The sequence below is a fragment of the Ctenopharyngodon idella genome, chromosome 5 (genome assembly GCF_019924925.1).
Source record: "Ctenopharyngodon idella isolate HZGC_01 chromosome 5, HZGC01, whole genome shotgun sequence".
Lineage (NCBI taxonomy): Eukaryota > Metazoa > Chordata > Actinopteri > Cypriniformes > Xenocyprididae > Ctenopharyngodon > Ctenopharyngodon idella.
Window position 1 is genome coordinate 23,350,322 of NC_067224.1, and position 23,563 is coordinate 23,373,884.

Consider the following 23,563-nt stretch of genomic DNA (forward strand, 5'->3'; position numbering starts at 1 on the left):
GCAAATCATCATATTAGAATGATTTCTGAAGGATCATGTGACACTGAAGACTGGAGTAATGATGCTGAAAATTCAGCTTTGCCATCACAGGAATAATTTACATTTTAAAATACATAAAAATTGAAAATAGTTTAAATTGTAATAATGTTTGAGAAATATTACTATTTGTACTGCATTTTTAATTAATTAAATGAAGCATTTATGAGCATAAGAAAGTTGTTTCCTCTAAAATACTTTAAGAGAAATAAAAATAAACAGACAAGATCATTTTTGACATACAGTAACTCTGATAAGAAATGTTTGAGTTCATAATGAAACCTCTGACTTTTGATTTTAGACTTTGGGTAAATCTGAGCACAGTATGAGACACTTTTGAGATGGTTAGATACTTTTTTGTTTTATCTAGATAACCGATTAAAAGCAAAAGTCTTAGTTTGCACTTTAATTGTATTGCTGTCTAGGAGAATTTACAGATCAAAGACATCTCATGTAATTTTGATTTGGCACAAGATGCTTTTTTAAGTGAGCTTTTACCTGGAATTTGACTTAAGCTGCAGTAACACATGAAGTAAATGTGTGTAGTATATAGAGTAGTTTGACCTACGCCCACAATAAATTATCTTACATCAAACCAAGAGTTTACTAGTAGTGTGATGACCAGAACAGAAATTAAGATGTCTAACTTTTTAAAGGGTTAGTTCACCCAAAAATGAAAATAATGTCATTTATTACTCACCCTCATGGCGTTCCACACCCATAAGACCTTCGTTAATCTTAGGAACACAAATTAAGATATTTTTGTTGAAATCCGATGGCTCAGTGAGGCCTCCATAGCCAGCAATGACATTTCCTCTCTCAAGATCCATTAATGTACTAAAAACATATTTAAATCAGTTCATGTGAGTACAGTGGTTCAATATTAATATTATAAAGCGACAAGAATATTTTTGGTGCACCAAAAAAACCCAAAATAACGACTTATATAGTGATGGCCGATTTCAAAATACTGCATCAGGAAGCTTCGGAGCATAATGAATCAGCGTGCTGAATCAGCGGTTCGGAGCGTCAAAGTCACGTGATTTCAGCAGTTTGTCGGTTTGACACGCAACATTATTTTCATTTTTGGGTGAACTAACCCTTTAAGGACTTTTTAAGAATCAATTAATCTAAGGTTATTTTTCCTGCTTGTCTTATATTGAAGCACTTTAAGAACCCGGTGTGTGAAGCTGCTGTGGTAGGTTTATGGATTCAGCTGCTGTAAATACATAGTGATTCTCAGACTGGCAGTGGATTAGATGAGCACAGCAGACACACCCCCAAACGAAAATCATCACACATTACATACGCCCCACCCATCTATACACACACACACACACACACATATGCAATCATATTGGGTCTGTTAAATCCATTACCATCCTCTTTGGCGCAGACAAAGACTAAGAAAGTATTTGACATTCCTCAGAAATCATAAGCACACAATATGTTGTAAGATTTCTAGATTTTTTTGTCAGTGTTCTGGCCTTTCTGGGATTAAAGTAAATATTTTATAAGGAAATTATAAATTTTCCCAACTGTAAGCTAGTCAAAGAAAATTTAGAGAAAAATTTGGGGTATTAGAGGATAAGATACTACAAAAGCATCACATGCCCTGAGAGCTAAATGCTGCTGGGAAAAGTCACATGTATGTGTTTGAGTTAGTGGTGTTGTGAAGTCTAAAGCTGTATTTTTGAAACCTCTGTCTGTCTGGAGTACTGCAATTAACTCAGCAAGCACAGACACACTGAAACATTCCCACACACATAGACAGGTTCACACAAATGCAAGCCTACACAAACTTATGAATACATATGCACATCATAGGCAAAACACAAGCTTCTACATAGAAAATCACCATATATACACAACCTGCACACCCACATAGGCATTAAAGCTTCACAGTATACATGCAGACACAGACAGAATGGCACTTTGCATTCAATATATGCCTCCGCTATGATTACTGGCTATTAGAAATATAGTAAGTATTGAATGAAGGAAGAAAAGAATAAAGAACTTTTTTTTTTCCTTTATTTTCTGCTCATATGGTCATTTTTGTTTTTGCTAGAAATTGGTTGTTTGTTGATGTCTGTACTATAAATGTATCTTCTGGCTTTTCTTCAAGTGTTTCTTTCTTTCACTCTCTCTCTCTCTCATAAGCACATTCTCATAAAGTCATCCTATTTTTACAAAGAGTAAGAATGGCGGTGCTGTGGGAGCTTGAATCAGTGTGAGCGTGTGTGGGTGGTAGTCATACGCACGCAGACAGACTCCGGCCAACTGTAATTGTTTCCGTGTGTTGTCCTCATCAAGCTACAGGAGAAGGCGAGCCACAGTCTGCTACTGCCAGCCTGATCATATGCCTTTGTGCTCCTCAGACTCAGAATGTCCTCTGATTGTCTGGAATCAAGAATCTCTGCTTTTAAGATCTTTGCAGTCTACTGACTTCATGCTTGTTGGCTCTATCATGCCTTGTTTTTCTTGACATAAAATGCTTTTTTGCTTATTTTTCTTTGTCCATAAATCACATTCCTGACAACATTTTCATCCACATTGTTATTTTAGCAGGGAAAATATGAAAATAAGTCTCAAACTAGGAGTTTAATGTTTCAATAAATATGTTTAAAAATAAATTCTTGTTGATTATGGGCTAGAAGTCTAAATCTGCATTTGTGATTTAGGATTTTATGTTTAAAGGATATTTATTGTTATTATATATTCTAGATTTTTATTGATTTATTTACTTGCTATTTAACTTGTTAACTGTCGCCTTCCTATTTTGAGCACAGATCTGAACTTAATGTCCCCCTGTGGGGAAAATCAAGTTTTTAATGTTGTTTACATGTCTATGTGGTGTTTTTGCTTTATGCTTTAAGGCAAACCATGTGCAAATTCATTAGTCAACACCATTGTTGCAGTGATCTAAAGACAGTCTCAAAAATGCGGTTTGAAATTGCTGGTGTCTGTGACGTCACAAACTACCTTGTAACCAACATGCTGGCGGGCTTTAGCATATATCATTAATTGACCACGCAAAGGAGTCTAAAAGAAGCCAGGTTATCCCGGTATATTTTTCTGTTGATATGAAAAATCGGGTAGATTTAGCAATATAGCGGGTGTATTACAATGCTATGATGAACTACAGTATATGCCTTTCTCCACTGACGTTCTGAGTTGTTCAAACTGCGTTTGTAAGGATACTGATTTTTAGAAAGCAGCTGTCTGACTCTGAGATGAAGAACGGGAACATGGTATGTGTAACATTAGCAACACAATATTAGCTATTTGATAATATAGTCAAGCAAAAGGCTAATCTTATTAATTACCGTTGTGTCCGACGTTGTAAAGAGTGATATCATTGTGCAGCGTTTACCTCAGTAAGTTGACTGAGCGGATCTCTGAGCTCGTGCGAGTGAGTGGAGGTGGGGCTTATTAGCATAATCATAGATCCGCATATATTAAATGAAGCAAGGGTGTAGAGTTGCTTTTTTTTAAAGGCATAAAGAAATTTTTTCACAGAAAAAAAAAGTTTAAACGTCATTTTGGTGATCAAAGATGAGTTTTAAAGGATAAAATTATTGACTACATGGGAACTTTAAAAAATCAGAAATAAAAGCACTTGTGATGAAAGTGTAAAAAAGTAATAGAAGTTTAAGTTTATTGTAAAGCAAATGTACTGAACTAAACATTTTTATTTTATTTTATACAAAATATATATTTTACAGACCAATTTGTTATTATTATTAATATGATGATTACAGTAGGCAATAACAAAACCACACCATGTGTCCCACTACCTGGACCGTAACAGTTAACAGGTTTAAATCATTGCTGGTATTTATGTAGTAACCTACTACACTCAGGTACAGCTTAGATTTTCATTTTACAAAATAAAAAGTGTTTTTTAAACATATCATATGGTTCACTTTTTTCCAAATTGCAAATTTTCCCAACTATAAAATCCATAACTCTGGGACCTGTTACACTCTGTGCATGAAATATCAGTTCTTTCCAGGCTTGCTGTCATTATTGTCTTTTATTTTAAAGCATCAGCTATGATTTTATAATGGAATGTTGTTTATATGTCATCCTCTACCTTTCAGCTGTCCAAAATATATTGTTGATTAATTGAAAGTAGTTCTTCATAGAACAGAATGGAATAAGAAACAGACACTGGATTTTCCCCTCTGAAACCACCATGAGCTGGTATTAAATAATGATGTTACTTGTGCCAGTGTTCCAGAATAATCTGGTTAAGGCTGGCTTGATATTTCAGCCCACATAAGAGCGCTGTAACCAAACCACAGTCTGACACACCAAAATATAAAGCAGATAGTCTGAATTCATGTTTAAATCAGGTTTTATGCTTTTGTGACAGTGAAAAGCAATAAAATGCAGTTTGCAAAAGCTTTTGCCCTCATAATAATAAGTCTGTGCTTTTTTTGTAGGTTTTTTTTTTCAGCATTTTTCACTCTTTCAATCTCAGTGGATGATACTTCTCATTCATATGCTCTTATCTATATGTGTAAAGGTTTGATTTACATTATGTAGTTAATTTATACATCAGCTATATGTGTCAAGTAGCTGTGGCTAAAGTGAAGCGCACAACAAAAGGAACCCAACAAATAGTCTTTTAATAAATCCAACAAAGAATACAGGAGATTGTAGGTGAATAATCAAAACAACCACTTAACATTGCCATAACATAGACCAGTGGTTACCAACCACATTCCTGGAGGCCCACCAACACTGCACATTTTGCATGTCACCTCAATCAAACACACCTGATTAAGGTTATCAGCTCATTAGTAGTGATTTAAAGATTTAAATGGGTGTGTCAGACAAAGGAGACATGCAAAATGTGCAGTGTTGGTGGGCCTCCAGGAATGTGGTTGGGAACCACTGACATAGACGATACCTAAAAGAAACAAAATGAAACACAGGGTTTAAATACAAGGAACAAACAAAGGGAACTAATCAAGACCAGCTGAACAAAAAATTATTAATTAATGAGTAACCTCCTAGGTAACATAATAGGAAATCAGCCAGGCAAATGGGAACATAACCAGCAGAAACGCAACAAAACAGAACATGATCGTGACAATATGATATACAGTACAAAACTATATGATATTTCATAATAATACTATACAAATATTATAATTATATTATAATATAAATATATCAAACCCTATGTGGCATGTCTAATCTGTAGTCTGTGTGTGTTTGCAGTGGTGTGTCCCCTCACCTGTATGAATGGAGGAGTGTGCAGTACCCGCACACACTGTCTCTGTCCACCAGGCTTCACCGGACGCCTCTGCCAATACCCACTTCGGACTCAAGCTTCTCGAGGCAACAAGCAGCCTGTCTACACCCTGCAGGTGCCCATCTCTTTCACACCACTTGCTTCACTGATTTATATGTAAATGAGAAAAATCAAATATTGTTTTTTCCAGTTGCCATCTTGATTCCAAACAGACAAACTGATATGCGAGAATCAGATGTGATAGAAAGAATATTATGAATGCATCTCATGTCCTTAAAGGGTTTTGTTAGATCCTGATGTTTTTACATTAATATTTGACCGAGAATAAATGAATCTCCCAGAGTCTGCCAGAGCCAGGTGGCACAGGTGGGCGGCAGCAGATGACACAAACACACTCTGTGTTCACTCTGCAAGGCACTGGACATCACTCTTCTGAAGGTAATTGGTGCACAGGTCATTTTCACTTTTCATTTGACTGAACTGTGGTCTCATTCGCATACATTCATACCCATGAATTAGTGTGTAAAAACAATGTGAGAAAATTTTCATGCAGAAATAATGATTGACTTAAGATCGACTAAAGCTCATTCTATAACATCTTTAACATTAACAGGTTAGTCTGGCATATGCACAGAAAAACATGATCACATTTCACCTAGGTCTGTGTTTAGATGTTTAATGTGTTTTTTGCAGTGTTTGTTATTGTTAACTAAAAATAAAACTATTTATAATAGTTTTTGTTAAATGAAATAAATCTAAAGTAAAAAAAAATATATATATATTAGATGAAAGCAAAACAACAAAACAAACAAAAACTAACCTAAAAGATTTAAACATTTGAAACGTTGCTTTTGCAAATAACTATAAAATAAGTGAAGCTGAAGTAAGAAAATTACTAAAACTAAATTAAAAATCAAGCTCAATAGAAGTATTAAAAAAAACTAATAAAAATGACAGAAGTACATAACAAAATGACTAAAAGAAAACAAAAAAAGCTTAATTTCAAAATATTAATAAGTACTATAATAGTATATAAATAATACTAAAATAACAGTTTTTTATTAGAATTTGTGATATCAAATAATATATTCATGCTTAATGATTTCTACACTTCATTATTAAGTAGTTATTTAAAAATAACTGGATATCTCCTCCTTATTGCTTTCTTTTTATTCATCTTTCCAGTGCAGGTCAATGTCCGTGTTGTTCACACGCCAGACACTTCAGTTGTCATTCAACCTCTTGACCAATCAGACAACAAGCCTCACGGTGCTAAGACTGTGACCCGCCTTCCTCCACAGACACATAAGCCCAAGGGGAGGTGCTTCCAGGAAACCACACCCAAACAGGCTGTGAGTGACAGAAGTAGATGAGATGATACAGAAAATCTGATTTGCCCATGAATTGTTTTTTTTTTTTTATATATATATATATAATAAAAATAACCATTTTAATTCTCAATCTTTCTCTTTTTGTAGTGTAGTAGTAACCCTCTCCCTGGTCTGACCAATCAGGAAGACTGCTGTGGCAGTGTGGGTAATTCCTGGGGCCAAAATAAATGTTACAAATGCCCTTTACTACCTTGTAAGTTCAATTATTTTCTATTATATAACATGACTTTTCTTTGGGAGTTGCATTTTACTGTCTCTGCCTAAGTGTGTTACAAGCCAAAAACAACCTCTTCCCATTACCCATTCTTTAAAAAAAAAAAAAAAAAGTTCATCTCACCGTCTCAATACTTTAGTTTTTTCCTTTTTAAATTCACCCTAGGAATGTGTCATTGCAGTCTTAGAGTTACGTTTCAAAATGAGCCAGAAGAAAAATCCTCCCCGCCCCCCACTGCTATTTTGTCTTTGTAACCCATTTGATGTCTCAGAGCTCAGTCAGATGGTGATCCTGGCCTGGTGAACGCGTCTGTGTGTGAGCGGATGTGTGTTAGTGTTTGCGTTCGCGTGTGCGTGAATGTCTGCAAGTGTCTTCGTGCCTCAGCAACATCACCATATTTTCCTATGACACACCCTTTGCAGTAAAAGGAGACAAAAGTGAAGGATGGAAAAAAGAATGAAAAAATGTTGGCTTTGGCAAAAGCCGTTCTGGAAAGCCACTCTGTCTCTGTTCTCACATGTTCTTATACAGAAGAGAAAATATCAGCTTCAGAGAAATGTTCCCACTGCGGCTCTTTTCTCTCTTTCTCACACACACAGAAAAGAACCACATCACACACAGCACACCATGCTACCAGTTTGTTCTCAAACTTATATCTTCTCACAGACACTTCTTTCATCAATTCTCTCAACATTTTCTACCACTTTCATTTTTACTTAGCTTTTCTTTAAATTCCCCTCATTGGTTTGATATTTTATTGTTATGTTATGGCGTAATCAAACAAACAAAGCTAGTACCGATGCTGTAGCAGTAGAAATGATAGGTGATTCTCCGGATTTCTTTCATTCAGATGCTGGGAAACACCAAACTATAGTAGAGGACTTTGGCTCCACGTGCCCTCAGGGATACAAGAGACTCAACAGCACTCACTGCCAAGGTAATGTGTGTGTACATGCTGAATTGCGTGTGTTGTATAGGTTTTACAAATTGTAGGTATGTTGGTTGTCAGAAAAAAAAATGTATACATCCATAAGCATTACATGAACTCAAACAAGATAGCTGCCAAATAGTCAGCCACATGCAGAAAAATAGTTTATACTTCTATTTGCTGGATTGCCAGACCAATGGTTTATATTTTGTGTATTTGATAGTTAATTTAAAGTCCAACTGGTTTAAGGGCACATGAATTTGGGGTTTTATTTTTATTTTATACATAGGATTCAAATTAAAATGATCAGATTAAACCTAAAGTTCATATATACATTCTTGGCATGGAATAATTCTTGGCATCCACAATGTAAATCACTGAAATATCCGACAGTTTAAATGTGGAAAAAATTACTGAGGATGAAACTGATGTGAAGTAAGTGGAGTTTGGGCCAATTAGAAACCTCAAAATCAATTCCAAATCATACTAGATAAAACTTTTAAGTTATTTAGTCACATTATCTAATTATTATCTCAATATAAATGATGAAATATTTTTAATAATAATTGTTATAATATTAATAAATTCAGGTCATGTATTTGAAGCCACATCTATGGAAGAGACATCATATGAGAGAAGCTCCTAAGCACCTACAGTAGCATCTGCAATTAGTCTCCTACAGAAATTGAAGTTGCTATGCTAAAACATTTTATCCTAGAAATGCAATTGAAGGTAGGGCAGTGCTTATATCTATTCCAGAACAGGAGAGAGATGCAGAAGTCAAGGACTTTCTGCCAGTTAGGAGACAGTTTGGATTACCATGGTATATAGACCTGCACAGTTTTCAGATTCAGAATAATAGCACAAGGAACATAAAATATCAGATAATTCAGTGATAAGCTCCATTTATGATCCCATTGGTTGGGATGAGGCAAGCAAATAAATTGTACACTAGCAAAATGACTAACAACATCTGTCAGGGTTTAGTGCAAGCAGATGCTTCAGATCTTTGATATATTGTACGTGCCCTTCTCAATGAAAACATTTCTCAGATTCAACCAAGAATGTCTATAGCAGTGGTTCTAAACTGGTTTGGCCATGGGAGACACATTTTCACTTTACTTAACATACACCTAAATTATAAGAACATCACTAACACTGATGAATAAACAGTGCTAGTTTTTGTTAATACAGTAAAGTTAGTAAGTTGGTATGAGCCACCACAGTCATCAAAAATCTAGAAAATAACACAAACTGAAAACAAAGTGGTATTTTGGGTTAAGGTTACAAAAACTACAGTTACCATGGTAAATACACAATACTAACAACATGAACAGTTAATGAAACATATGGAAACTGCTCCTGATGAATAGAATGAACATCATACCTGCATGCAAATCCTTCCCAGCTAACACACGACATACCAGTTACATGATTTATTGATACTTTTTTGGTAATTTCATGACTGCACGTTCGTAATTTCATTTGCTCTGTATAAATGAAGTGATATATAGTGCGCGTTTCTGCATTTGTGCAAGCAATTGAAGAGTGTGCGCCGAGAGCACAGTATAACCTCTGACAGGACAAGAATGTTTGTTTTTCTGAGGTAAGATACTTTTTATTTCGTATCAAGTTACAAAAATAACGTTAGAATACTGACACTGACATATTGCCTGACAACATCTCATCTGACAACAGATACTAAATAAGGACACCGCGTTTTTTCTCAGGCACTCTTTGACAGAAAAGTCAACAGCTTTCACACAGATCTTTCAAAATAAAAGTTATGCATCAGAAAAACATTCAGAATTATGTTTTCTGTTGTCATTTCTTTGACTATACACTCCGCAACCCACTCAAAACAGTCTTGAGAAACACTGGTCTATAGAAAAGCCTCCTTCCTTCAGTTCATCAGCACAGATATTGTGGCAAATAAAACGTCTTTTATCTGAAAAGCTACTTTGCCATCATAGTTGAGGTGTGTCAATAGATCTGTGAGCAGAAAATCAGAAATTGTCCCACAATGTATCACAAGAAATGAAAGGTGAACAATGTGATCAGAGCAAATTGAACAATATAGAATTTAAGTTTAAGTTGAACAGCAGTTAAATTGCCCCACTTCTGCAGATGACGATCCTCTGGATGAACAAACTGCATACTGTTTTAGGTATTATCCACTAAAACAAGCATTTGCTTGCATGTTACAGATTAGTATGGAAATTCCCGTTGATATTATTCAGCTTCAGTGTAATCCAGATAAACAGAGAGCTACACAATTTAGCTGCCAGACTGAATGCATGAGAACACAATGGCCTGATTTCACAGACAGGGCTTAGTTTAAGCCAGGATTAGGCCTTAGTTCCTTAATTAGGATAATTAAGTAACTTTTATGAACATGCCTTAGAAAAAAAAATACTGGTGTGCATCTTGAGACAAAACAATGGCACTGACATATTTTAAGATAAGTTGCTTTCAGTAAAAACAGCTCAAACATGTATTTTAGTTTGGGACTAGGCTTAAGCCTTGTCTGTGAAATTACAAGGGGTATATATGTAAAGTTCTTGTCCAAAGAAAAATCAAATGGATTTTTGACATCATTGGCAGTATCAATTCTTTTATAGAAAAGTCAGTATATAGCACTACATGATTTACATAAAAAGAGACTTGAGGGCTTTTTCTTTAACATGAAATGTCTCAGTTGGTTTACCTGAATTGAATTTGAATTATTTGAAAGAGAGTCTTTTGGCCATTGTAGACAAAAGAACCTCAATTTATTTTTTTTTATTTTTTTTACATATTATTATGAACTTATTACAAATACTAATGATTTTTTTTTGTTCTCTTGTGGTCTCTTCCTTTCTCTGTCTTAGACATAAATGAATGTATGATGCAGGGGCTGTGTCAGAATGGAGAATGTTTAAACACACAGGGAAGTTTCCGCTGCACCTGCAAACCTGGTTATGTATTGACAGAAAGGACACGCTGCATAGGTGAGCAAACTTGCACGTAACACACATATACAGTATGGCCAACAAGCACTATATAGCCAGCAAACCATCATTAAGATCTTTTTTCACTCTTACCATCAACAGCAACAGTTGAGCAGGGGCTCTGTTATCGTATGGTTACGGAAGCAGGGAAATGTGAGCACGCTCTTCCAACACGCCTTTCCCAGGAGATATGCTGCTGCACTGTGGGTAAAGCGTGGGGAAGCAACTGTGAGAGATGCCCACAGGATGGGACAGGTGGGTGTGCCTTGTGAGAGTGGATGTGCGCCATTCAGAATTTAATAGTATAAACAAAAAAAATAATCTTTGGTCTTTCTCTCTCTAGCTTCCTTTAATAAGATCTGTCCAGCGGGGAAGGGGATGTCTTTCCTGACCTATCATGGCACTCTGTCCATTCAGCCCTTCCTGACCAGTATTGAACACATTAATCCTGACACTGGTACAGACGTTTGAATCAGTTCTGAGATAAAGATTCTATAACATTGATTGCTTAACAGATTCATTCATTGTATCTTTGTTTGTGTTCCAGAGGTCAAGCCTCCGGTAAGATTCTGGTTTTGTGACAAAAGTACTGAAATTAAAAGTTATCTTTGATAGAAATATCAAAAAGTGAGATCAACTGTAGACACTTCACTTAATTGATTTTGCCCTCATGTCAACAGGAAGTCCCCATTCAGACGACCACGCCCATGCAGCTCTCACCAATCAGCACGCATGGCCCTCGCCACCCAGGTACACTTTAGAAAGCACAGTGCTTCTCCGTAGCTCAACTGGTAGAGCATGACAAATGGCAACACAAAATGTATAGTTTCTCCTTCTTTTACTCACTTTTTTTTTTTGAGTGTTTTTCTTCTAAATGTGTCTTTTTTCTCTGCCTACTTCTCTATTTCTGCTTCCATCTCCTCAGTCATTGTGGCCAAGCCGACAACTCCTCCCATAGTCCTGGTGCCTCGAGAGAGTGACTCACTAGAGGTGGCCCAGACGCAGGTCTCACGTGAGTTCCATGACAACTTGTCAGTTAACTCCGCAATATTGGTTTATGCAAAATTAGTTTTGGTAATTTAATGGGAAAAGTGGGTTTTTTTCCCCCTCACAATTATGGGTGTGTTTTGTGTTTGGGCATCACAGCAATGGATGAGTGCAAGCTGAACAGGAATATATGTGGTCATGGAGAGTGTATGAACACACAGAATGGTTTCATGTGCCACTGTTACCCTGGATACCGACCACATGCACAGAGAAAGAGTTGTGTTGGTGAGTACATACATGTAACTACACACACATACTGTACAACCAATGAAATTACAGATGGATGTACTCTGAATCTAATACCTGCATTTGTAGTGCATAAAATATTATACAGTACCATTCAAAAGTTTAGAGTTGGTAAGATTTTTTTTATGTTTTTGAAAGAAATGCATTTATTTGGAAAAAAAAAAAATACAGTAAAAACAGTAATATTGTGAAATATTATTACAATTTAAGATAACAGTTTTCTATTTTAATATATTTTAAAAGTAATTTATTCCTGTGATGGCAAAGCTGAATTTTCAGCATCATTACTCCAGTCTTCAGTGTCACATGATCCTTCAAAAATCATTCTAATATGATGATTTGCTGCTCAAGAAACATTTCTTATTATTATCAATGTGGAAAACATTTTTACAGGATTGGTTGATGAATAGAAAGTTCAAAAGAATAACATTTATTTGAAATTGAAATATTTTGAATGGTAGTGTATAATATATAAAATATTATTTAAACAGTACTGCGCAAAACAAAAAATGCTATTTAAAAATGATACAAAAATATATACAATGGTCTCACTCTCTCTGTAGATGAAAATGAATGTGACATGAAGCCATGTGGTAGAGGCACCTGCATTAACACAGTGGGGTCCTACAGATGCAACTGTCAGCATGGCTATGATCTTATGATGCATAATGGGAAACGCAAATGTATTGGTGAGTGACCAGCATTGGATATTCAGTGGACGGTTACTATACATAAGACCATATCAATAAATACAGATGATGGCCAACACTTGTTTGCATGCATGTTTTCAGATATAAATGAGTGCTCTGAGCCTGATATCTGTGGAGTTGGAGGACATTGCACTAATTTGCAAGGTTCCTATAAGTGTGAGTGTCTGCAGGGCTTCCGGAGCAAATCCCGCAGACAGCCTCTTTGTGAAGGTGAGGACACCCACCCTTACTGTGCAGAGACACAAAACACTCAATGTTAATTGTAGATGCATGTTCATCCAATACGGTTTATTCTGTTTTTTATTAAGTGTGTCTTTAAATGGTTGTGAATGTTTGTAACTTATTTTCTATACTGTTGCTGTCTCTCTAATGTAGACATTAATGAATGTGCGGACCCGAGTATCTGTTCTAATGAACAGTGTGAGAATACTGTTGGATCTTATGAGTGTATACCTTGCCAACCTGGATACCAAGCACAGGGAGGAGTGTGTTACGGTCAGAATACACACACACATATACACACATGCAAACAGTTTAGCTCACAGTCACAGAAACATATGATATGGCAAGGGCCATTCCGATGACCATCAGCTCCTCACACAGGCTCAAGGCATTTCACAACTAAACCAAAACAACTCATTTTGCACTACCCTGTGTGTGTCCTCAACAGAACAAAAAATGTCAATTGATTATAAACATTTGTTTTATTGAATTTTGAATAAACTTTGTGTAAATGTAGTATTTTCAGCATTTTTGTGCATGCCGTTTGCTGTCATTATTTTTATCAGAGTTATTTCTGCCATTGGCCACGCTGGTCTCTAGATATTGGCCATTGAAAAACCAGTTACACTACCATTCAGTAAGATTTTTTTATTATTATTAAGCAAGGACACATTAATTTGAGCAAAAATTGACAGTAACTGCATTTATAAGGTTACAAAAGATTTGTATTTCAAATAAATGCTGTTCTTTGAAAAGTTCTATTCATCAAAGAATCCTGAAAAATGTATTAAGGTTTTCACAAAATAAGCAGCAAAAAGTGTTTTCAACATTTTTAATAACAATAAATGTTTATTGAGATCAAATCAGCATATTAGAATGATTTCTGAAGGATCATGTGACACTGAAGACTAGAGTAATGATGCTGAAAATTCAGCTTTGCCACCACATGGATAAATTACATCCTAAAATATATTAAAAATAGAAAAAGAGTAATTTTTAATAATATTTCACAATATTGCTGTTTTTACTGTATTTTTAGCAAATAAATGCAGCCTTGGTCAGCACAATCTTCAGTAACTTTTGAACGGTAGTGTAAGTCATCCAACACACGTTTATGTACCTGATGCAAGTAGGAAAGGTTATAAATCAATAGTGTAATCTTACAAGAGATGTCTGTCTCTCTCTCTCTATCAGATGTCGATGAGTGTCAGAATCGTGGTGTGTGTCTGAACGGCCGTTGTGAGAACTTGGCAGGATCGTATCGATGTCTGTGTAATGAGGGCTTCCTGCCTGAGGCTGACAGCAAAGGCTGCAGAGGTCAGTGGCACACAGCCAACTAAAACTAAACAACATGCTGTTAAATGGAAACTTAATCTTGCCATTCTAAATGATTTTAAATTATATTTATTACTTCCTGCGCAAGTTTATTCTAAAGAGAATAAATATACTGTGCAAAACATAACTTTTCAACATTTACATAAAGAGACATTTAAGCATGTGTACATGTGTGCTTGGAGGTTATGTGTCTGTTTGTCTCTCCACAGACATCAATGAGTGTCAGGATAACCGTCTGTGTGCTAACGGTCACTGCATTAACACTGAGGGATCATTCCGCTGCCAGTGCTACCCTGGTTACCAGCCTACACAAGAGGGAAGCCACTGCGAAGGTCAGCTTGTAATGACTAATCCAACACCGCAAGACACATTAACTTAATACTGCACGTAACACTGCAATATCTGTACACTTAAAGGGGGGGTATCACATACAGTTTCTGCCAATCTCATGTTAATCTTGAGTACCTATAGAGTAGTAGTGCATCCTTCATATCTCCAAAAAGTCTTGAGTTTAATCATATTTATAAAAGATACCGAGTATTTCCGAAAACAGCCGAGCGCCTGGAGGCGTGACGTGTGAGCGGAGCTAGATTCACGAGTATGCGCAGCTTTTGTGTAAAGATCGTCTGCAAGCTATCAATGGTCAGCTAAACAACTGTATTTAAACACACAATACACCATCGCATTATCCCTGGATAACTTTTGAATCACTATAATGAATATAGCGTATGAATGATGAATAATGAATTTATGTGTTGTTTACATTATATGCATATAGGTGCCTATTGTCAACAAAACAGACATTTGAAGCATTTTTACTCACCACCTGCGGTTCCGACTCATGACCGAGATCATTATCAATGTGACCGCTCCATCTTTCAGTTTCTGTAAATCCAGCGTAGAACTGGGCCTTGTTTATGAAACCATAAGCGCCGATCCTGAGGGCTCGAGCAGCCACGGAAAAACACGAGATATTCTCCATTCATTTTAACCAATAAAAAAGTGATTGCAACTATTTTAATAACAAATATCGAGACCGCATCAATGTAATGCGTGAGAACAAATCTCTCAGCTCTACTTAACACTGGTTTCTTTGGGAAGCAAGGTTATCTTTCCCTCACAACCAAAACCACACTTCTTTGGTGACATTGTTGATTTCGTGCAGTCCTGTGACCTGTGCAGCGCTGCCGACGACTTCCGTAAACCCGAACGCGTGTTGATGGGCGTGCTCTTGCGCTCTCGGTCAGGTCCACGTGTGCGCGCGCGCCCTTCCGGGAGAAGTGCTCGTACAAAGAATTCCGCCCCAGTTTACGTCACTCAGGCCGATACTCGAAAAAAAAGTCTGAATCCTGTGAGGATTTGGAAGAGAATTTTTGGAACAGAAATACTCCGTCATATGTCCAACTCATGTTTTGAAACTTTGGCCATGTTTATAGCATGAGAATCCAACTCTTTAACAGTGTAAATAAGTCAGAATACATGAAATAGCATTATACCCCCCCTTTAAACAATTAAGTACAGATTGTGTTAAGGTTGGAATACACTACATGACTTTTGCTCTGATTTTTGCCCCGGTTTGCATTCTAGATGTTTTGACGCTAGTCTGCAGATTTTGGGCAGTCAAAGTTGACAGATTTCACAGAGAATTGTGCAGATGGGTACAGGCTCCGAAATTATTCCATCCAGTCAGTTATTCTCTGTAACATTTTACAAAGTTGGCAATTGTTTGTTGCCTAGAGTTTCAAAATCTGTTCAGATTTTAAAAGTTGCATATTTCAGCCTTTTGTGCAATTGAAACATAGTACTGACCAATCAGCAATTAGGACCAGATCTCTTTTTTATACCATAAATGTACAATAGTTAAGTAATTATGTGGTCTAAAATGTGCAATAAAGTAGTCCCCTTATGTAAAATGTTTGGGGTTGATCAGATTTTTTTGAAAAAAGTCTCTTATGATCACCAATTTAAAACAACTGTTTTCTATTTTAATATATTTTAAAATGTAATTTATTGCTGTTATGGCAAAGCTGAATTTTCAGCAGCCATTACTCTACTCTTCAGTGTCACATGATCCTCCAGAAATCATTCTGATATGCTGCTCAATAAACATTAAAGGATTAATTCTCTTCAGAATTCAAAATTTCCTGATAATTTACTCACCCCCATGTCATCCAAGATGTTTATGTCTTTCTTTATTCATTTGAAAAGAAATTAAAGTTTCTGAGGAAAACATTCCAGGATTTTTCTCCATATAGTGATATAGTGGACTTCAACAGCTACCAACGGGGTAAAGGTCCAAACTGCAGTTTCAGTGCAGCTTCAAAGAGCTCTACACGATCCCAGCCGATGAATAAGGGTCTCGTCTAGCGAAACGATCTGTCATTTTCTAACAGAGACTAGTGCAAGATGATCATTTGTGGTTAAATTGTATATAAATTTTTATTTTTATTTAGAAAATGACCGATCGTTTCGCTAGATAAGACCCTTATTCCTCGTCTGGGATTGTGTAGAGTGCTTTGAAGCTGCACTTAAACTGCAATTTGGACGTTCAACCTGTTGAACCCCACTGAAGTCCACTACATGGAGAAAATCCTGGAAAGTTTTCCTCAAAAACCTTGATTTCTTTTCGACTGAAGAAAGAAAGGCATGAACATCTTGGATGACATGGGGGTGAGTATATTATCAGGAAATTTTATTTCTGAAGTGAACTTATCTTTTAATTATATATTATCACACGTGCTACTTAATATTTTTTTGTGGAAACTGTGATACTTTTTTCAGTATTCTTTGATAAATAGAAAGTTCAAAAGAACAGCATTTACTTGAAACAGAAATCTTTCGTAACATTATAAATGTCTGTATTGTCATTTTTAATCAATTTAATGCTTTAATTTTGTTTTAAAAAAAACACTGAACTTTTGAATGATAGTGTGCATATTTTGTAAACCTTCTAATATAGCTGAAACAATTCACCAATGCTCACAATATGTGAATCAGTAACATTATTTTTGATTTATTTAGATATTAATGAGTGTGAGCGAACCTCCAATTGTCAACGAGGACGTTGTATCAACTCGATGGGCTCTTACCGTTGTGAGTGCCAGAAAGGATACATGCTTGTCAGTGGCCGAAGGTGCCAGGGTATGGTATTTCACACTTTTTACATCTCCCAATTCTACGTCCCAGGCCCAGCTTTGGTCCTCTTGTTCACCCTTTCAATCTTTCTGTTTCAGACATAGATGAGTGTGCTGTGGAAAGGAGTCTGTGTCAGCCTCACGGCGTATGTGAAAACAGACAGGGTGGATATGTGTGCGTGTGCAACGATGGTTTCATACTGTCTGAAGACAAACACAGCTGTGAGAGTAAGAGTTGATCTAGTTAATAAGTGCATTTGGTGATCACATTAAATTGCTTTTGTATTTTGTATTTTTTTTACGTTTGTTCTTTCCCCAAATAGAGGTTGAGATGGATGATAAGAAGGAGTGCTACCTAAATCTGGATGACACTGTGTTCTGTGACAGTGTCCTGGCAACCAACGTTACTAAGCAGGAGTGCTGCTGCTCTATCGGTGTGGGATGGGGAGATCACTGTGAGATCTATCCCTGTCCCGTCTACCACTCAGGTTAGATAACAGACAAATACATGGATTTATTGATGGATAAAAGAGGCATTGGTCCATCAATGGATGTATAGGTGTTTGATTGATGTTGTCTGTTGTTTTCAGCGGAGTATCACTCTCTATGTCCAGTTGGCAGAGGATTTTACCATGAGGAAGGAAAGATAGAATATGGATTACCCTTGCACAGAGGTATATGCACACAAATATATGTGTATTCACGCACACAAACACATACTCGTTCAAATAATAACTGAATTATCTCGCTCTCTTTGTAGATATTGATGAGTGTGTATTGTTCTCTAATGAGATCTGTAAGGAGGGACGCTGTATGAACACACAGCCTGGCTTTGAATGCTACTGCCAACAGGGATTTTACTATGACAGCAATCTACTGGAATGTATCGGTAAAATCACATTACATGCACTTGACTGTCCAAATACACACTTGCGTGGGTTAAGTACATTTTTTTAATGAAAATAATATTCAGCTACAGCGATATGACGCGTCTTATCTTCTTCTGCGACAGGGCATAGTTTCTGCGCAAGAGCGCCCTCTGACTTTCAGATGGAGAAGCATTTACTGACAAGCTGCGCATAAAATAATCGCAGCCTTTGCCAAATCGTGTGCAGTTTAATCGCGATAAATCGTGCAGCCCTAGTTTTGATTATCATCTCTATCGTGGCCATGCTCACGTGACATTGCAGTTCTTCATCATCTTGAAAGTTTATTATTTGCATACGTTTTAAAGCCATATCAATTTAAACTTCTGATATGGTTTTCTGAGCGCACACATCCAAAGCATGCGCACAGGAAGCTGGCTGTCAGACTGCGCGTCCTGTGAGTATTAATCTCATTTCTTTTTCATGTCTTATTGCGCTTAAACTGTCAAATACACAGGTTATGTCAAAAACATCACCAATCATGGGCAGGGCCTGTTTCGATGTGACGTCACATTGGAGTACATTCCTGAACAGCTCATTTTGAGACAGTTTCAGATCTGTGGGGAAAATAACAAACAGAGTGGATGGATTTTTACCATAATAGGGTGGTTGTGTACACACTGCAGACAAATAAATATGTTCAAAAACAATATGAAAGTGAATTTTGCATAATAGGTCCCTTTTAAAATACATTCAAAAATATAATTACTTTCATTGGTAACAATATTTCACAGTATTACTGTTTCTACTGTGTTTTTGATCAAATAAACGTTTGAACAGAAGTGTATAAATGCACAATGCAATGCTATGATTTGTTTACAAATACAATAAAATAATTATTTGATGAATTATTAAATAATTTTAAATCTTTTTCTACTTATTTTTTCATGCATTGTCATATATATTTTTAGAAATTTACAGTGGTTCAAATAGTGGATGTTTTATTTATTTTATAAAACACAAAAAAATAAGAATAAAAGTCATTTTCATAAAACCAGTGTGATAGTTAGCCAAGTTTTAGTTCTGTGCCGCTGCATTGCCTGCTAGTGGTAGAAAGAAGGATTTTTTTGTGTCTGCCACTAGAGAGCAGTAGAATGACACAGGTACAGCACTTCTGACGCACAAAACACACCAATAAACCTTAAATCTCTCACACTTGTCAAACTCAAGCACACTGTAGAAATCCTTAACAATATTCTTTTTCTCTCTTTCCCTCTGTAGATGTGGATGAATGTCATGACGAGTCCCTGTGTACCAACGGTCATTGTGTGAACACTCGAGGCTCATTCTACTGCACCTGCAACCCACCCTGGCTCCCTGATACTGTCAACAAGAAGTGTGTCTTTCCCACAGTTACAGGTATGTCTTTCTAATTGAGTGTGACACACTTAGTATTTAAGATACCTTGTCAAAAAGCTTTTGCCCCGTGTGAGGCTCGAACTCACGACCTTCAGATTATGAGACTGACGCGCTGCCTACTGCGCCAACGAGGCAGTGACTCACATTTGCACAGAATGCTTTATATAGTGTCATAGCCACATGATGTGAAAGAAAAATAAATTTGCTCGCTTATTCTTGACCAGGTTTTGACTTGATTTTGACTCATTTACTTTTTTCACCTTTTAAACCTTTTAAATCAAAAATATAAGAAATATAATATTTATACACTATCATTTTCATACACATACACATCACACTATCAAACAAAATCCTTTTTAAAGGATTGAATACTTTATTCAGCATTAAATTCATTAAAAGTGACAGTAAGGACATTTATAATGTTTCCAAAATTTCTATATCAAATAATTAATCACAAACACATACACACATTTGACTATCCATATACACACTTACATGTAGACTACTGTTCAAAAGTTTGGGTTAGGTATTTTCTTTCTTTTTTTTTTTTTTTTTATATAAAATTAAGGATTCATCAAGGATACAGACATTTGTACAGCACAATTGTTTTCAACAATGATAATAAGAAGAAGTGTTTCTTGTGCAGCAAATCATATTAGAATGATTTCTGAAGGATCATGTGACACTGAAGACTGGAGAATGATGCTGAGCATAAGAGACTTCTTTCAAAAACATAAAAAAATAAAATTACTAACCCCAAACCTTTGAACAGTCATGTATTTTTGCTTTAATTATAAATGAAATTGAAATGTAAATGATTGTGATTATTTAATTATTTTAGACTCAGTTAATTTGTCTGGTGGCGAATGTTTACGTTGTAATGTTTTAATGGTCATATTTCACTGTTTCAAACATTTTTTGCTGTAGGTGTGGATGAATGTCAGGACCCTGCTAATTGCAAAAATGGCCACTGTGTAAACACCCAAGATTCCTATTATTGCATCTGCACTCCTCCCTGGATTCTGGCAACAGACCGTAACAGCTGTGTAACACCTGAGGAACATGCGGGTGAGTATAGATTTATGAGATCATCACCGTCATAATAACAGATGCTATGACTTCTTACAATGTAGCATACAAAAGGTAAAGCATAGTTCTAATGTGGCAGAGGATTTGACTGTTCTTCCTGGAATAGTAAAGATGAAATAACTCCAAACATTTATTGAAGTTCCCACCCAAGACTGTGTGCTTCTGATCTCTCTCTCCTTGTCTTCCTCCCTCCTTCTTTTTTCTCTCTATCTGTCCTTCTCTCTGTATATCTCTTTAGTAACGGGTGTGTCTGTGGTGCACCTTTCAGATGTGAATGAGTGTGAGGATCCCTCCTACTGTAGGAACGGGAGATGTGTCAACACTCCCGGCTCCTTCCACTGCATTTGCGAGCAGCCACTCACCTTCAGTGCAGCCCTCAAGCAATGCGTCTATGATGGTGGGTATCACAAGTAGTCAGCATGCAGACTTGTGATTGGTGGAAAAAGTTTTTGTTTAGACTTCATGTAGCTTGGCAGTCCATAAGCTTTTGCTCTGAGCGTCGGTTGACCACATGACTGCTGAGCATGAACCATTAAAGATGTTTTAGCTGTGTTAGCCTTTGAGTTGGCTTTGTTTCCACCTACTTTTCCATTTCTTTCTTCTTCTTCTGTGAACCTTGTGTATTTTGTTTATATTTTTATGTCCTCCATCATCTCCTCATCTCTGTCTTTCTCAGACCGCACCGCAGCACATAAGGACATATGCTTCCAGGAGGTCGATGAGGATCTTATGTGCACTTTGCCGCGGAATGAGCTAACGGTGACGTACTCCGAGTGCTGCTGTCACTACGGTCGAGGCTGGGGCCCAGAGTGCCGGACCTGTCCTAACAGAAATTCAGGTATTGCAAAGAAGTCTCTTCTGCTCAGCAAGGCTCATTTTATTTGATCAAAGAATATAAAAGTTAGATTATAAAAGTTTTTACTGTCACTTTTGATCAATTTTATGCATCCTTGCTGAATAAAAGGTATTAATTTCTTTCAAAAAAAAAAAACTGACCCCATACTTTAGAATGGTAATGTAGATATCATTAAAAACATTTAGCAATGTTGAATCTTTTCTGTTTTAAATTTACATGCAGGGCCTAAAACTAACTTTTTACAAATATACAGATGAAATACACAGTGCTTTTCAGGCAGGTCTAACAGTAGTTTTCAGGTACAGAAATTTATTTAATAAAGTAGTCTAATCAAATAAATAACACTGCATAGTCTTCATATCCTTTTTAAAGTTCAAGAGCAGTGAGTGTTTTTTTTCTTTTCGTTTTGTTGTTTAGTTAACATCAAAAACGCAGACAGCACAGCAGCAGGATTAATAGGATGCTGTCACTTTAAGAGTGAATGCACGCATGGATCATAATTTTTCTTTCTCAACCGACTAGAGACAGAGCTACACGCGTCAATCTGAAAACCACGGCCACACTGCCTCCTTGTCATTTCTGACTTATGACAAAAAACAGAACAATGTCTAAAAGCTGCTATGTGACAGGGTGTACAGCAGACAAGCTAAAAACCCAGAACCAAAAACACAGAAGTTGTTATAAGCTGTCGACCCAAAAAACAAGCGTTTAAGGACTAAAAAGTGGATACAGGCAATTGAGACAGAGCACAACGTGTCATATTACTCTGAGAACTACGCCCACTGGAGGAATGTAATCGCCGACAGGAAATTTAATATATGAAACTTACATGTGGATATTTGACTTACCAGTAACAAAATGTTTACTGCACACCTAGACATACTGAAGCATACTGAGTGTCAGGATCTCACAATTTACCGATTCTTCCTGCTGATGCTTCACGTCTTATTGCCTGTATCCACTTTTGTCTCCTTAAAGACTGGCTTTTACGGTTCGGTAGCTTATAAAAACTTAGTTCTGGGTTTTCTAGCTTGTTTGCTGTACACCCTGTCACACAGCAGCTTTTAGGCATTGTTTTGTCTTTTGTTAGAAGCAAGAAATGACAAGGAGGCAGCTTCACGTAATACAAAGTCAATGGAGATGGTTGGATTGTTTTCCCCTCCGGTGTGGGTGTGGCCTAAATGTGCTCTGTCTCTGTTTACTTGGATACTCACCATTTTTTTTTTTTTACAGAATTTTGTGTGAATTTGTCCGTTCAAGCACTGGAAGGCATGAAACAGAGCTCAACTTAGTGTTTGCGCGCTGTCTGAGATGCTTTCAGGGTGCGCGCTTAGGATGTTTTTTAGTTTTTTTTACGCGCATTTGGCACTTGCCGCAAATGTTAATTTTAGGCCCTGTTTACATGTATTCATGTGTAATAATAAATCCAATACATTTTTGTTTGGTAAAGTTAGAGAAGGCTGAAATTGCTATGTGTTAAGGTTGAATTTAGATTTTGGTGCAAAGAAAAAAGCTAGACAATGGTAGAACACAAAAATACAGTTGCGTTGAGCGGCACTTCGATTGAATACAAAAATGTTATTTATGTTATATAACATATTATGAATGTTAACATAAATAAAATATCAAAAGTAATGTCCCTTTATTTAGTTTTGGTGTGTGTGCAGTGCTTTTTAACAGGTTATGTGAGATGCATTTAGAGACTGAGTCTGATGGAGAGGGGGACTTCCTGGCAGCTTTCTCCTACAACCCAGGTGACCTTAACAGTGTTATTCACCTTGAGCTTAACAGAAAGACTCAAAAACATTGCA

At 36.5% G+C, this 23,563-nt stretch overlaps 1 protein-coding gene and 1 non-coding gene across 3 annotated transcripts in view; one reads left to right on the plus strand and one right to left on the minus strand.

The window, feature by feature from the left end:
• The window catches only part of ltbp3 (latent transforming growth factor beta binding protein 3), a 37,005-nt gene that overhangs the window by 11,493 nt on the left and 1,949 nt on the right, over nucleotides 1-23,563 (plus strand). Inside the window, exons 2-28 of one of the 2 annotated variants that reach the window (XM_051893002.1) lie at nucleotides 5,272-5,420; nucleotides 5,647-5,743; nucleotides 6,491-6,657; nucleotides 6,784-6,889; nucleotides 7,761-7,847; nucleotides 10,709-10,828; nucleotides 10,931-11,083; nucleotides 11,172-11,285; nucleotides 11,376-11,389; nucleotides 11,509-11,578; nucleotides 11,754-11,840; nucleotides 11,975-12,100; nucleotides 12,685-12,810; nucleotides 12,913-13,041; nucleotides 13,207-13,326; nucleotides 14,248-14,370; nucleotides 14,598-14,720; nucleotides 17,410-17,529; nucleotides 17,622-17,750; nucleotides 17,846-18,010; nucleotides 18,113-18,196; nucleotides 18,283-18,411; nucleotides 19,670-19,807; nucleotides 20,735-20,875; nucleotides 21,135-21,293; nucleotides 21,573-21,734; nucleotides 23,420-23,506. In XM_051893002.1, the coding sequence (XP_051748962.1) occupies nucleotides 5,272-5,420; nucleotides 5,647-5,743; nucleotides 6,491-6,657; nucleotides 6,784-6,889; nucleotides 7,761-7,847; nucleotides 10,709-10,828; nucleotides 10,931-11,083; nucleotides 11,172-11,285; nucleotides 11,376-11,389; nucleotides 11,509-11,578; nucleotides 11,754-11,840; nucleotides 11,975-12,100; nucleotides 12,685-12,810; nucleotides 12,913-13,041; nucleotides 13,207-13,326; nucleotides 14,248-14,370; nucleotides 14,598-14,720; nucleotides 17,410-17,529; nucleotides 17,622-17,750; nucleotides 17,846-18,010; nucleotides 18,113-18,196; nucleotides 18,283-18,411; nucleotides 19,670-19,807; nucleotides 20,735-20,875; nucleotides 21,135-21,293; nucleotides 21,573-21,734; nucleotides 23,420-23,506 (3,225 nt within the window). The remainder of the gene's footprint in view (nucleotides 1-5,271; nucleotides 5,421-5,646; nucleotides 5,744-6,490; nucleotides 6,658-6,783; nucleotides 6,890-7,760; nucleotides 7,848-10,708; nucleotides 10,829-10,930; nucleotides 11,084-11,171; nucleotides 11,286-11,375; nucleotides 11,390-11,508; nucleotides 11,579-11,753; nucleotides 11,841-11,974; nucleotides 12,101-12,684; nucleotides 12,811-12,912; nucleotides 13,042-13,206; nucleotides 13,327-14,247; nucleotides 14,371-14,597; nucleotides 14,721-17,409; nucleotides 17,530-17,621; nucleotides 17,751-17,845; nucleotides 18,011-18,112; nucleotides 18,197-18,282; nucleotides 18,412-19,669; nucleotides 19,808-20,734; nucleotides 20,876-21,134; nucleotides 21,294-21,572; nucleotides 21,735-23,419; nucleotides 23,507-23,563) is intronic. The other variant, XM_051893003.1, reaches the window with a different exon arrangement.
• trnam-cau (transfer RNA methionine (anticodon CAU)) lies at nucleotides 19,869-19,941 on the minus strand. The gene has a single exon. It is a non-coding gene; the product is annotated as a tRNA-Met (tRNA).